Genomic DNA, 15,171 nt, shown 5'->3' on the forward strand with positions numbered 1-15,171 from the left:
TCTTTTTTACCCTGTTACTGAGATACTAGCCTCAATGGGATCTCCTCTTATCTACTGATACGTCTGGTTAGGGCCGGGCGATCTGACAAAAAAAAATTATCACAAGTTTTGCTTCTATTAATGAACGATTAGTAAAAAAAAAGAAAGCGTAAATGTCATATTTTCTTTTAGATTTACAAGCTCACAACTTGGTGTGCTGCGACACGTGAGCTTGTAGATCTGCTATTTGCTACCAGTGTACAATCAAGTATAATACAGGGTTAAGTTAATCAGACTCATCGATTTAGCCCATTACAAAAAACCTATTCGAATGTTTTCATATCGATTCATTGATATATAAGACATTTTAAATAATTTATCAACAAAAACCCTGCTTTTCGGTTAATTGCTTAACCTACAGTACAATATTAGCAAGATTATCTAAATTCAGAGAATGAGAAAAAGAAAATAAATAGTTGTCCTTCATATTGGGATGGTATCAGGAATGATTTTCAAAGCAGTGGACGTGGGTTTGTTAGCAGCCATTTATACCACTGTTCAAGCCCATCTGTATATTTATTTTGATCTCTCTCTCTCTCCCAGTTTTTGGTTTCTTTATTTCGGTTGTAGGATTAGGGTTAGGTTAGAGTTATGTTATTGAATTCATATTTTTGCCTGATTTTACCGATTTATTATCTTTTTTTTCTTCTTTTTTTTGATGGGGGGGTGGGTACCTGGGGGGAGGGGGGGCGGCCGCCCCCCCAGCACCCCTACTTCCCGTGGTACTGGTTAGAACTCAGTATTGCAGCAGGGCTGTCAATGAATAATCGAAGTTCAAAACTACAGTCAAATAAAATAAATAAATAAAAATATCACCCATGTTGAGTTCTCGCGAGATTCTGGGCCATCTGTTTGCAGACTGCTTGACTGCACTTCAAGTTACTCTTGTCTGTATGCAGTCAGACAACTGAATGCACTCTGGAATCACGCAGCATCACTTTAATTGATCCAAATGATAACATAGGTCAAGCTGAAACAGGCGATCCATTTGGTAATGATGGCAGACAAGTACACAGCCAGACTCCACCGAAAAAAAAGATCTAAAAACTCTGCTTGGAATTGTCCCTCGAGGGTAAAACTTCTTTATTGTCACATTGTGTAGGCCCACCTCAATTTTAGCATAGAGAGAGAGAGAGACACGTCTGCAGTCTTTGAAGTGAACATTTACGGCACACAATGTTTTATATTAAAAATAGATGGTTTTGAAATTCTGTTTTTTTTTATAACAATTATTTGAACGTCATTTTTGCCCATTTTGACAGCCCTATATTGCAGTCTGTTTTGTTACCCCATGCTTCTGTGTTCCACTATGCACCAGTGTGTACCAGGTCATACCACTGCCCACCATGTTTCTTTATTACAATACTGATGCAGTTTATTAATCATCACTTTGCTCTTACTGTAGTTCTGAGCTGCCATTGTCCAAATACACAGTGCTAGTGCTGTAAGACACAATACTAGTAGTGTAAGACATGCACAGTGCTACAACACTGAAACAGAATTACTCTCTTCCATCCTGTTTGTATTCCAGTCTAATTGTAACTAGATCAGGACACAGCTTTCACATAAAATGCTACTCTATAACTGTCAATGTGTGTTGTCTCATTAATATAAGATACATATTTATTTATTTATTTTTAGACGCACATTAATGAATATTAATGTAATGTAAATACACTGGATTTAGCAAAGATGCTAATTTTCATCCGCAGTGCCCACAAAAAAACAAGCAGACAATTGAGTACATTACATTACACTGAGAAAACAAAGCATAAATACAAAAACAGGTACAAAAGGTGTAAAGTATCTATTTAAGGTTAAGACTAATACAATGATTTACCTGGCTCATAGTTATTGCACTAAGAAAATAGCAGCGTTTTAGAGGTCAATATGTATACTAAAGTGAGTTGTGTATAAAATAAATAATTTAATGATATAAAATAAGCATAATAAAGGAATAAAAGTAGTAAAGTGTGTACATTATCATGGTACACCTTGAGGTGCTTAAAGGAGCTGTGTGCATGAGTCCTACTAAATATATCAATATAGGTACAGTATGTGCACAACATTTACATACATACTGTAGATATAATATTTAAATAGTTGTATGTCTAACCATTCAAGTCATTTACTTTGGCTATTATAAAATAAACCGATCTAAAGGCTCACAACGTGTCACAAGCTTGTCTTGTTTTTTGAAACATCTTGAAAAACGGACAATGTTGAACATTTTGGGGAAATTGCGCAAACTACAGTGACATGCCCAAATTAGGGACACCGTGGGTTAATGGAGTTAAATACACCTAATTCAGTCAGTTACTTGTGTGTTGAGGTGAGAGCAAATTTGGTACCTACACCTGTGTACCCACAGAGGCACACTGGTGTGATTGTGAATGAAGTCCAGGTGTGCCTTGGAACACACATTATTATTATACATATATTATACATATTTCTGATGTACTGTATATCGCTACTTTTTGTACACATTTCTCAAAACAGGCAAATTCTAAACCCTTGAAAATATTATTTCCTGTTAGTGTTTTGGGCATGTCATTATAGGTGAACATTTTATGTGTATGTATGTATTTGTTTATTTATTTAAAAACATTTTCACACAAAAGAATTGCAGATGTACAAGCTCACAGTAGCCTACATCACTGGTGTATAATATAATTAGGCTATAATTACATATACCAGTGGTTCTAAAAAATGGAGTCTGGGGACCCCCAGGGGTCCTTTGAGGGGGTTCCAGATGGTCCCCAGAAAACTTTGCTAATATAGCATCAATATCAGTTTAACCACTTTTAGCATATATACATCGGCTAACATATTTTTAGATGGGGTCCGTGAACAAATATTTATTAATTTAGGGTATTATTAATATTATTATTATTATTATTATTATTATTATTATCATCGTCCAGTTACATACTGGGAGTGTGTTGCATTGAATGAAGTAATACCTCTGCAGGCCGATGGAGGTCGCTGCAGTCTCACGGTTAACAAGTAAGCAAAGCTGCGTGACGTCATGATCTCGCGTCTCGATGACAGTCTCGCGGGATTCCGAGTCCGACATTTGGCGACAGAGCGTGCAGAGAGGAGAAGCAAGAAGACGTTCAGTGTGTGAATATTAAGATCTGTTGAATAAACAGATTTATAAATCGGTAAGAAATACATAAACAACCACAAAGAAAGCACGAGCCGCACGTGTTGAAACCCAAGCGTGCACAAAGGGAACTAATTGGTCCTGATAGACGCCAGCAGCACACAACAATGGAGCTAACCGTTAGCGTGCAGCTAGCTCGCTGGCTAACCGTTAGCCTGTTGTTGTGTGTCAATATCGATTGTGTTCTTGTTGTTTATTGTCTTTATGTGTTGGTGTGTAGCTGCAGACAAGGTGACAGGTTGGATGTGTGGAGGCTTCCAGCATCAACATGGTGTCATTGCTGCATGTACACAATGCTAGCTAACACACGCACACACGCACACTCTCAAAGGCACGCACGACTGTAATTGCACGCACACACTGCTGTATTTACACGCACAGAGCTTTTAGTAAGTAAGTGGTCTCTTGCGTGAATCGATGCTTAAAGAACATAACAAAATATATTCAATTTTAAAACATTTTTCCCCCCTTTGCACAGGACAGGTATATATTATATTATTATATATGATATTATTGAAGTGTGACGTCATAGCCAAGCCGCTTGGGTATTTAAGAAATGTTCCTATTCCAAAATACCACTTATTTTTATGTTTTAAATCACTTAACAGAATATCTGTATGTCAAAAATAGGTAGTCTGTGATGTTTAGGTGGGCTTGTATTTCCAGTGTCTTTGGATACATTAGTACTTTTTCAGTGTCAGTTTATATACTTATATTAAACCCTAACCATAGAAGTATTATTTATTTGTTTGTAACACAGTTCTTATATTAAGTGATTCAAAACGGTGTTGGAATGGGAAAATGTCTTTGACTAAGGGGGGCATGGCTTTGATATAGTATGTTTGTACTTTATATAGATATAGAACAGGCAACGCAAGGATCCAACGAGGATGGGACGTTGTATTTGGATGTCATAGTCCCCCTATGTGTGACTTCACACTCTTGTCACACTTAAATTAAAAATGTATATATTTCTAACTGTATTCTTGACTGTATTCCATCTCTGGGAGAGAGTTGTACATGCCACTGTGGTGGTTTTGTTCATGGACCCAGACTTGTTGTCCTGGCGGTTTCCTATGGTCCATGCTTTCAGGCTGCAGTTATGATGAAGATTCCTGTTTCATTTTGTACTGTCAGGGTGGATGGTGTCGCTGACAGGGTGGTGTAGGCTGGTCACATGTGAAGTAGGGTTAGATGTGATGTCTTTCACGTGGGGGGGGGGGGGGGTTCTCTGACTGAGTGGTGTATATGACAGGTTGGGGTGTGTATTTTACAGGTGGATTGAGGTCAGATGTGGTGTGTTGACTGCTGAATGACAGATCATGGGGAAGATGATTATGATGATGAAGGTTATGATGGTGATTGACTAATGACTGCTGGTGCTGTAGATGATTGATTGGTTTCGATTAATGATGATGATTGATTTGAGCCTTTTTATGAACAAAATGTGGTCTTTCTGTGTTGATGTCGATTTGCCATGTCAAAAGTTGGTTGATTTTCATTGACTTTGTTCAATCGTTAAAAGAATCCCTGGCTAATAAGCCTTATATGCCTTCATATATTACATTTGCCCTCCATAACAAAAAATGTATTTAATAACACCTTAAATATTTGATTTATTTTAGAAATAGTTAAGCTTTCACTCAATAGGGACAACTCCCCTCGCAAGTTGATGATGTCATTTGTCCATGTGTGGGCCAGCCCTATGGAAGGTATGGAATGCATGTGCTAACTAAAAAACAACTTAATACTTCCTAAGGTTAATATGAGCATCAAAACAAAAAACAAAATTTTTATAACATCATCAACTTGCGACGGGAGCAGTCCCTATTGAGGGAATGATGAACTATCTGTAAAATATAAATATAAGGTGTTTTTGATTTCTAATTTGAGTTTTATGGGCAATTATAATGTTTTAAGGCATATAAAGCAATTAGGAATCCATTTAAGAGATGTTTAATGGCTATCGGTTAAAAATAGTAGATTCTTTGAAATGATTAAATGATGGTTGATTGGCTCTTTTAATGCTTTACTTGATTCTATTGCCCATTTTCAATATTGTTTGATGATGATTGGCCCAGGATTGGCTGTTTAAACAGATGATATCAAGATTGGCTGCTGTAAAACATGGCTTGTTGTACAGTAGGTGCTGTGGTCTGTGCTGTGAGCTGCTATGTGGTTTATTTCCATGGTGTTTGTAACATTGCTGTGTTGATGTTTCTCTCCACCGGTGATCTCAGAGCTGTTGGTTGGAAGGAAGTCAGATGCTGAACATTCACTGTTCTTCTATTACAAGCTGTGGAGTGTCTGTCTGCGGTGTGCTCTGCTCTCATTGGCTGCTTCTCTGGGTTCTGGTCTGCTTGTTGTATCATCGTGTTGGCAGACGTCTGTCTGTAGTCTAACGTTTAGTAATAGTAGAGGCGCTGCTGTGCAAAATGATGCCCTAACGGTCATCTGCCGGTAGTTTTAAAATCACTGATCATCCAAATGGATGGGGTTTGATTCCTGTTCAAAAACACAATCTGTGTTGAGAGTATAAAAAAAGGGAGTGTTGTTTTCAGTTGAACAGTTCTTAAAAGCTTTGTCTCAGGTACTAGAAACCCGATTCCGATTCTTAAGTCTTAATATTCCTGAGTCAAGAATTATAAATGTCTTAAAATGTGTTCACTTTGCATTAATGTTTAGCTTGGGTTACGTTAAAGCTGTAAATCAAGACAGAAATCACACTGCACCCGTGAACTGTCCCAAACAGTTGTTTAATGCAGAAACAATAGTGGATTACAGTTGTCAGTTTTATGAATCACTTACTGTAAATCTACTACATGGAATCCATTGCTCTGAAAGCCTGCCTGGCTCCTGTACTGTTTTCCTGTGTAGGATTGTTACAGTAAAGAAATGTTGGAGTGGAAATGTTGGGGAATTGTGTTCACTATGCGCTCATCTACAGGTTGAGGTTGACAATGGGCAAAACCAGTAAATTGTCAGGATTTTCTCATTGCACAGATGTCTCCTGTCTGATGAAAAAAAAAAGAGAAAAAAATGTTTTCTCATCATTGGATTGGTTGTGTCAGCCTTTGAAGCATGTTATAGTGGTGTGAAGTGACATTGATTTGAAATATGTTTAGTGTTGTTTGGTGTTACTGATGTTGATTTGAATTGAAACATGTTATTTTCCCCCCAAATAATACATTCCTTTAAAACTTGATTTAAAGACTGCATACCTCTCTGAGAAACATGCTCTCTTGTGAGATCAAATTAATGTTTCCTACTTAATATATTATTCTATAGTACATCTTTTATAAAATGGTTAAATAAAAGCCCAGGATATTAATTAAACTTTTATACAGATGCTCCAACCGAGTCACATACTGTGATAAACATGGAACAAAGTATTCATCAATATGAAACAGGACTCTGTATAGCCTTTACTTTTGTAATGGTTTTGTTTAAATGCAGTTAAAGGTAGGGTAAGTGATATTTTTGGGTTAAAACAAAAAGTATTTTGTTAAAAGGTTAAAGCACTATATTCTGATAGTAATCATTGCTATAGAGTGTTTGTTCAGTCACAGGAGTCTCCTCGTCTCTCCAGCTCTTTAATAAACAGAAAATACATTTTCAGGTAGGTGTCAAAATCGCAACCAATCAGGAGAAAGTACCCATTTTAAGCTTAATTTTGATAGTGTTCCAGTTCCAATTTTGTCTGCTCATTTCTTAGTGTCATCACTTCCAATTTCACTTGTTTAATCTATATCCTGATTGAGTTCTCGATCCTGATTGGATAAAATTGGAAATGAAACTGAAACGAAAATGCATTTTCTGTTTTTATAAAGAGCTGGAGAGACAAGGAGACTCCTTTTACTGAACAAACACTATAGCAATGAGTACTATCAGAATATAGAGCTATTTAACACTTATTTTAACCAAAGAAAATCACTTACCCTACCTTTAAGCCACACAATTTAGAGAAATGTGACATCTTTGGTCAAGTCTGATTGTGAACTATCTGCCATTGTTCCCAGTTCCCACATAGATCTCCTGTTTCAGTTTGACCTACATTATCATTTTGAATCGATTTAAAGTGACGACGTGTGACTGTGTTGTGTGCATGCAGAGCAGAGTTATACCGAATCGAGGATTGTCTGCGGATTGCGGAACATTGATTTAAAAATTGTTAGTGTTGTGAACGTTGATTTGAAATATGATTCATTCTGTTCAACTGACATTGGTTAGAAACATGGTAATGTTGTGATCTGACATTGATAGTTTGAAACATATTTTCTATTTAACTGATGTTTATTTGAAACATAATTTAGTACTGGTGTAACATTTTATTCATCACAACAAAAAGTACAACAATTTGTGAAGTAAGTCAGCAAGTGAAGAAAACTCAAAGTTACAGAAACACAGTATATATGACACCACAACATACACACAATTCATGTCCTGTTTCAATGACATTGCTGTGTGTGTGTGTGTGTGATCCAAACAGACCAGCCTCCTGTGTGAAAAGGTATCAAGAATAACAGTAAAGTTATGCCTGATTGACGCACTGCAACGTGTTGTGAGCTTGTAGATCGGCTATTTTTGGTGAGTGACACCAACATGCAACTATAATGAGTATAAATGAGCATTTATGTTCAGATCCTGGGTCAGCAACTAATTACTCAGTAGTTAGGACATCTGCAGAAAAACCTGTTAAAGCTGCAATCCAGAACTTATTTGAATGATTAATTTTGATTAACCCATCTGAATGGTATCCATCCCTGACCTCCCCCATCGCTGTAGCTCCAGCACTCAATCACATAGCACTAAAGATTAATTGGGGGGTGCCAGGCAAAGCGGTATAGTTTAACCTATTTCCAAGGTAGACCAAAGTTCCTACTGATGTCTGTTAAAGACAGGTTGGTAAAATCATGTTCCACTGTGAAATAACTGTTTATAAGTCAGTTTTTTTTTCAGCCTGTGCATAATTTGCCTGGAGCTACAACGAAGGGGGAGGTCACAGATGGGACAATCTGAATAGTAGCGTCTTCTTCCGGCTAGTTCCCACCGGGGTCGCCACAGCAGATAATCTGTTTCCATCTTCTATTCTCTGCGTCTTCCTCGGTCACTCCAGCCACTTGCATGTGCTTTCTCACCGCATTCTTAAACCTCCTCTTTGGCCTTCCTCTTGCCTGGCAGCTCCCATCTTCATCTTTCTATCAATGTACCCCTCATCCCTCCTCTACACATGTCCAAACCATCTCAACCTCGCATCTTTGCTTTATCCCCAAACCTTCTAACCTGGGCTGATCCTCTGATAATGCAGTCCTGTCTGATCTTGTTCCTTCTTAAACTTCTTCACCACCTCTACTTTCACATCCTCACCGTTCCACTGTCCTCACACACACACACACACACACACACACACACACACACACACACACACACACACACACACACACACACACACACACACACACACACACACACACACACACACACACACACACACAAAATAGTATGTTAATACAATATAACTGCCCATGTGCAGTGGTTTGAGGTGGTCTCCAAACTTTTCCATTGAAACGTTAAAACCCTGATGTCTGGTTGGATACATACTGGTTGACAAGTATTGATGGAAGTTCATAAAAGCAATATCTCCTGTAGGCAAGAGGGAATTCCCTCTTCGGAGGGCATTTTGAATTTGAATTTCTGTTAAGACTTGAAACTTAGGGATTGCAGCTTTAATTTCAATGCTTCACATGGTGGGCCTCCCGACATTTTGGAGGTGAATAAAGGTTGGGACTGTTGAGTTCTAATTCTTGCTTCTCCAACTTAGTGTTGTCTGTGTTTATTGTTTATTTCTGTTCATTTAGTAAAACCAAAAAGAAAATGATCTTGCATAATTGTAATCAGTGTGTTTTGTGATTGACGTGTGTCAGGTTGTGACCTTCTAGCACTGATAAGCTGCTGTCGAACTGCTGCATAATGGCTCAGTATGTTTATATGGAGCCGTGATTATGCACTGCTATGAAAGATGACATTTCTTAAACGGCACTTCATGAATTGGATTTGTTTGAAAAGTTGCGGTTAAAGTTTTGCATCTGATTTTAGGTTTAATGTGTTGGTTAATGTGTGGAAGATCAGCGACACAATACTTCAAGAAGCCTGTAGTTTTATATTGACAGCAGTGAATACTTGAATGCAACTGTGTGTTCTAAAACAGGGTAGATTAACTTCACAGACTGAAGGTAGGTCACACCTGAAACAACACAAGATCAAAGTCTGCACTTTTCTCTTAAACCTTCTCTTCATTCCTTTCTTCCCCCTCTCCTTTCTCCTCTTGTCTTTTTCTCCTCTTCTCTGACGGTACCTCCTGCTCTCTCCCCCAGGTGGTTTCTGGGTGTGTGATGGCGGTAGTGATTCGTCTTCAGGGCCTGCCCATGGTGGCAGGTACCATGGACATCAGACACTTCTTCTCAGGTCTGACCATCCCCGACGGGGGGGTCCACATCGTGGGCGGGGAGCAGGGCGAGGCCTTCATCGTGTTCGGTACTGATGAAGATGCGCGGCTGGGGATGATGCGTACGGGCGGTGCCATCAAGAATTCCAAGGTGTCTCTGTTGCTAAGCAGCAAGACGGAGATGCAGAACATGATTGAGCTCAGCCGCCGCAGGTTTGAGTCCGGTGCCACCGCTGCTGTGGCGGAGACAGCTGCCTCCGCCGCTCCTGCGATTGCCGCCGGCAACGGGAGCCGTCAGGGAGGTCCGGCCCAGGTCCAGGGAGGGGGAAGTGGGAGTGGGGGGAGGGCTGGTAGCCATAGTAACCAGGGTTACGGTAATGTCCAAGCATCAGTAAGCCAAGCAAATGTTGCTCATGAGCAGCAGGGAAGCAAACCGGCAGTCAGCATGGTCAACATGATGCCCAGCTTCACCAACACCCATTCCTCCGGTCCCCCCCCAATCCCCCCGCTACCCAGCATTCCCACCATGCCACCCATCTCCAGCCATCCCTCCATGGCTGGACCCCCGCCGGGCTCCGCCCTCCCGCCCGTCCCCACTGTCTCCCCCCTCTCGCAGGGACCTCACCAACACCAACATCAACACCAGCACCAACACCATGTCCAGCACATGTCCCACCTCCACCAACACATGTCCTCTCTGCCCCCTTTCAACCCCTCCCTGCCCCCTCCGGCAGGGCTAGGCTCCGGCCTCCCCCTGGGAACCCCCGGCCCCATGCTCTTCAACCCCCTGAACCATCTGAACCCGCTGGCCTCTCTGGGCCTCCAGGCTCACATGAAGGCCGCCGCTGCCGCATCCGCTGTGGCCGGCCCGACCAATCACGACGAGGTGTTTGTTTTGCTGCAAAACCTGCCGTTCACCTGCTCCGAGGGTGACGTCAGGGAGTTCTTCAGGGGGCTGGGGGTGGAGGGGGTACGGTTGCTAAGAGACGGTCAGGGCCGGCCGAGTGGCAGGGCCATCGTAAAGTTCTACTCCCCTCAGGACTGTTTCGAGGCTGTCAAGAGGGGCGGGGCGATGATGGGGCAAAGATTCATTGAAATCACACCGGCAACTGAGCGACAGTGGGCAAGCCTCAATGGCAATGCCATGACGGGCCCCACCTCGGGCCCCACCTCTCACATTAACAGCATCAACTTAAAGCAGAACAACAACCAATCTCAGGATCAACATCGTCGTGGTAATGCCCCCAGCTCAGGGGTTGGAGGGGGAGGAGGGGTTGGAGGGGGAGGGGGAGGAGGAGGAGGTGGGCGGGAGCAGCGGGGAAGATCGCGTTCTCCTCACCGCCAGGAGCTGTGCGTCTATCTGAAGGGACTTCCCTATGAGGTGCAGAAAAAGCAGATTCAGGAGTTCTTTAAGAACCTGAGTATCGTGGATGACAGCATCTACATCGCCTACGGTCCCTCTGGACGCGCTACCGGGGAGGGCTTCCTGGAGTTCAGGGTGGAGCAGGATTACAAAACTGCACTTGGGTCACACATGCAGTACATGGGCAGTCGCTTTATCCAGGTCCACCCCATCAGCAAAAAGGCCATGCTGGAGAAGATCGACTCCATCCGCAAACGCTCCACAACGGGAGACGGAAAGCAGCAGGACGGACCCAAACCCCCCAGAAACTGTGCGCACATTACCAACATCCCCTACAACGTGTCCAGGAAGGACGTCCGCAGCTTCCTGGAGGGGGTGGGGATTTATGAGGACAGCCTGAAAGTTCTGAATGATACCCATGGCAACGGGGTGGGCCAGTCTGTGTTCCAGCTGCGGACAGAGGAGGACGGCCGGAAGGCAGAACGCCTTCACCGGCAGAAACTGAACGGGCGAGATGCGTTCGTCCACCTGGTGACGTACGAACAGATGAAGGAGATTGAGAGGAACCCTCCCCCGCAGAACAAACGAGGCCAGAGGAACAACCAGCCACAGAACCAGAGTCCAGTAGGACAGAACCAGATCCAGAACCCAACAGGACAGAACCAGAACCAGCTGGCCCCGCAACCTCCCATCAACCCCTTTGCTGCCATGACGGGGGAGGAGTTCAACTTTCTGCAACGCACCATGGGAAACCTCAACAGTCCCGGCCCTTTCCTCTCTCCTTTCTCAGCACCAGGCAGTGGGCTAGCGGGCCCACCCCCTATGCCTGCACTGGCTGCTGGCCTGGGAGGGGAAATGGGTGTGCTAGGAATGCCCCCATCTCTAGTGGCCGGTCTACCAGGGGGTCCAATCCTGGAGCCCCCGGCCTTCAGGCCAGGCTCCGCCCCCTTCGGCCAGGAGAGCCTGCGAGGCATCACACCCTTCGACCCCAATAACAGAAAAGGAGGGGGAGGAGGACAGAACCGAGCAGGTGGAGGAGGGGCTAATACAAACCAGGGTCGGCCAGTGGGTGGGGCCAACCAACAGCCAAATAACCCTGGCAACCCCAGCAACCCTGGTAACCCCAGCAATCAGCGTGGTAACGGAGCGGGTAACCTAGCAGGCGGCGGGCCGACCATCGTGAAGCTGCAGAACATGCCCTTCACCGTGACGGTGGACGAGATCCTGGACTTCTTCTACGGATACCAGGTCCTGCCTGGTTCTGTCTGCCTCCAGTTCAACGATAAAGGCCTTCCTACCGGAGAGGCCATGGTGGCTTTCCAGGCCCAACAGGAGGCTGCCGCAGCAGTCTTGGAACTGAACGACAGACCAATTGGAGCACGCAAGGTCAAGATCAGTCTGGGTTAGAGGACAGAACCGAAACCTTGTAGACCCAACATGGACCCACCCCAATGGGTTTGAGGCAGACTGGGCTATTAGTTAGTACCCCAGTCCTACACTGACCCAAACCTGCTCATCAAGATCACATCCTGTAAACTATTTAGATTAACTAAACCTATTGATCAAAGCAGCACAAGCTGGACATCAGACTGGGATCAGGAACATAGCAGACATACTGTAACTGCCCAACCCATCTGTTAGCAACTTCAAACCAGCTACCAACTTCAACATGAAAACAAACCAAACTGACCAATGAGACTGCCCCTCCCATCTGCGCTAAACTTTTTTTTTCTTTCTGTTCCGTTAGTAATCATCAAATGCTTTAATCGTGATGATGTATGGATACTGTGGCAGGAATGTTTGGGCTCTCCTAATTCCTATTGGTCTAACTGTTTCCATAACAATGTTGCTTTTTATCCAATCATGTCCAGGAGTTGAAGATTGCTGAAAGTGTTGATTACCTTTTGCTATGGTAATATGGTGGTGATGATGGTGATCATGATGATGATGATGATGATGATTATGATAAGCATTGTTGCTGTGGTATAACATTGATGAAAAGCTCTGTTTCCATGCTGAAATGTTTGGTGTGTTGCCCTGCTAACATCCCAACAGGTTATAAGATTTGTTTGAACTGCTTTGGTAAAACAGCTGACATTACGCTATGGTTAAAACGTTGGCATAATGCTCTGTTTCCATGGTAATACCTTGACATGAACTGTTGCTTTGGAAATCGTCCACATTTTTTGTTGCTATGGTAAAACTGTTTTCATGAAGCTGTGTTGCTATGGTAAACTCTTGGACGATGCTCTCTTGAAATGGTTACACGTTGACGACAACAATGCTTTGTTGCCACAGATTTTTCTTTTGTTGCTATGATAAATGTTGAAGCTATGTTGCTATGGCAAAATGTGGATTATGATGCTGTGTTGCCATAGTAACATGTTGTTGACATGTTGGTGTGTTTGTATGCTGTGAGGGCTGGACTTATGGAGTGAGTGTGCCAGGCATGTTTTAATGTTTTGTATCTCATTATTGTTGCTTTTCTACTCGTTGGACAAAACCTCACATGCTCAGTAGATGTGTGGACTATCACAGCTGCCATTGGCCTGATTAATTGTTCTCTAATGCAAGTTTTCCTTTCAGCGCTGTGAGCTGTTTCTTTTTCTGTTTTTATTAGCTAGATGTCTTTACGAGTTTGATTGTGTTGAATATAGCTGTCTGTACATACACGGGCTCTGTCTGAGTCAATAAAAAGTCATTCCTGATGGAATTCCACTTTGATCTGCTGTACTATTGTCTCTATTGTTCTAGTATGGCTGTTTAACTGCATGTTACAGATTATTTCTCTTATACACTGCTAGGCTAAGACCATAGCCTCTGGGGAGCTATCCATTTACAGTATAGGTTTACATTGAACCTGCAATATAGCCTTTGCTACTGGTGTTGAGTGCAGTTTCATTCGGAATGACTGGGGGTCTGAGATGCTCAAGTTGAAAAACCTACCTTTTTTATCAGTTTGACAGACCGTGTGTGAACATTATTTTAAGTGTGGCAGCACTAGCATAACAGCTAGCTAACACTGATTGTTTGGCTGTATCCCTGACAACTTTCCAACTATTGCTTGACTGTCTATCTGGGCATGATATATTGGCTCTTAACTCCCTCAATTCAGAATTGGTTAAAGGTGATGGCCAACAGCCACAACTGAACACTGCAGTAAATATAAATATATTTAACAGTAAGTAATTCAATGAATTATAAAGCATCAGTTACTGATTCAAATGGCTGCTACACCCTAGTCATTCTGTACTCTGCGCTCAATAGTACCAGTAGTAGCAGCTGAACAGAGTTATACTCATTATTTGTTGGTGACTTGGTGTGCTTTGATAGAACTAGTGACAAGCTCTAGCACTGACAATAGAACCGAGGTTAGCCTAGCCCTGATGATAGAACTGAGGTTAGCCTAGCACTGACAATAGAACCGAGGTTAGCCTAGCCCTGATGATAGAACTGAGGTTAGCCTAGCCCTGATGATAGAACTGAGGTTAGCCTAGCCCTGATGCTAGAACTGAGGTTAGCCTAGCACTAATGATAGAACCAAGGTTAGCCTAGCACTGATGATAGAACCGAGGTTACCCTAGCACTGATGATAGAACTGCGGTTAGCCTAGCACTGATGATGGAACTGAGTTTAGCCTAGCACTGATGATAGAACTGAGGTTAGCCTAGCACTGATGATGGAACTGAGTTTAGCCTAGCACTGATGATAGAATTGAGGTTAGCCTAGCACTGATGATGGAACTGAGTTTAGCCTAGCACTGATGATGGAACTGAGTTTAGCCTAGCACTGATGATAGAACTGAGGTTAGCCTAGCACTGATGATGGAACTGAGTTTAGCCTAGCACTGATGATAGAGCTGAGGTTAGCCTAGCACTGATGATGGAACTGAGTTTAGCCTAGCACTGATGATAGAACTGAGGTTAGCCTAGCACTGACGATAGAACTGAGCACTGAGGGCCCTATTTTGCGCAGCATCTTATGCCTCGACTAAACTTATTAGGCATGTTTTATTATTTTATAAAAGTGAAAATAGCCGACCTACAAGCTCACAACACGTCGCTGTAGTTCGGCTATTTCACTATTTTAAAACGTTTTTCGAAATCATAAAAAATGCCTAATGAGAGAAGTCATAAAACGCTGCGCAAAATAGGGCCC

The 15,171-nt window shown here is 42.6% G+C and overlaps 2 protein-coding genes across 2 annotated transcripts in view; both read left to right on the forward strand.

Annotated features, from left to right (window-relative positions):
- The window catches only part of nfs1 (NFS1 cysteine desulfurase), a 10,362-nt gene extending 8,732 nt beyond the window's left edge, over positions 1–1,630 (forward strand). Inside the window, 1 exon segment of the mRNA XM_084063486.1 lies at positions 1–1,630. This exon segment is cut by the window's left edge and continues 189 nt beyond it. The gene's annotated coding sequence lies outside the window, so the exon portion shown is untranslated.
- A 1,484-nt stretch (positions 1,631–3,114) lies between these two features.
- Positions 3,115–13,737, forward strand: rbm12 (RNA binding motif protein 12). The gene is made up of 3 exons (XM_084061685.1): positions 3,115–3,203; positions 9,580–10,905; positions 10,936–13,737. Exons 2-3 carry the CDS (start codon positions 9,598–9,600, stop codon positions 12,418–12,420), a joined length of 2,793 nt encoding a protein of 930 aa, XP_083917811.1. The 5' UTR covers positions 3,115–3,203; positions 9,580–9,597; the 3' UTR covers positions 12,421–13,737.
- Positions 13,738–15,171: the final 1,434 nt, after the last annotated feature.

The sequence above is a fragment of the Gymnoscopelus microlampas genome (assembly GCF_963454915.1).
Source record: "Gymnoscopelus microlampas genome assembly, chromosome: 7".
Classification (NCBI taxonomy): domain Eukaryota; kingdom Metazoa; phylum Chordata; class Actinopteri; order Myctophiformes; family Myctophidae; genus Gymnoscopelus; species Gymnoscopelus microlampas.

What these genes read in the sequence shown, in the direction of transcription:
- rbm12 (XM_084061685.1), top strand. Translation starts at nt 9,598, where the DNA reads ATGGCGGTAGTGATTCGTCTTCAGGGCCTGCCCATGGTGGCAGGTACC. An exon ending in GTAATGCCCCCAGCTCAGGG is followed by an intron (nt 10,906 to 10,935) that starts GTTGGAGGGGGA and finishes GTTGGAGGGGGA; the next exon opens with GGGGGAGGAGGAGGAGGTGG.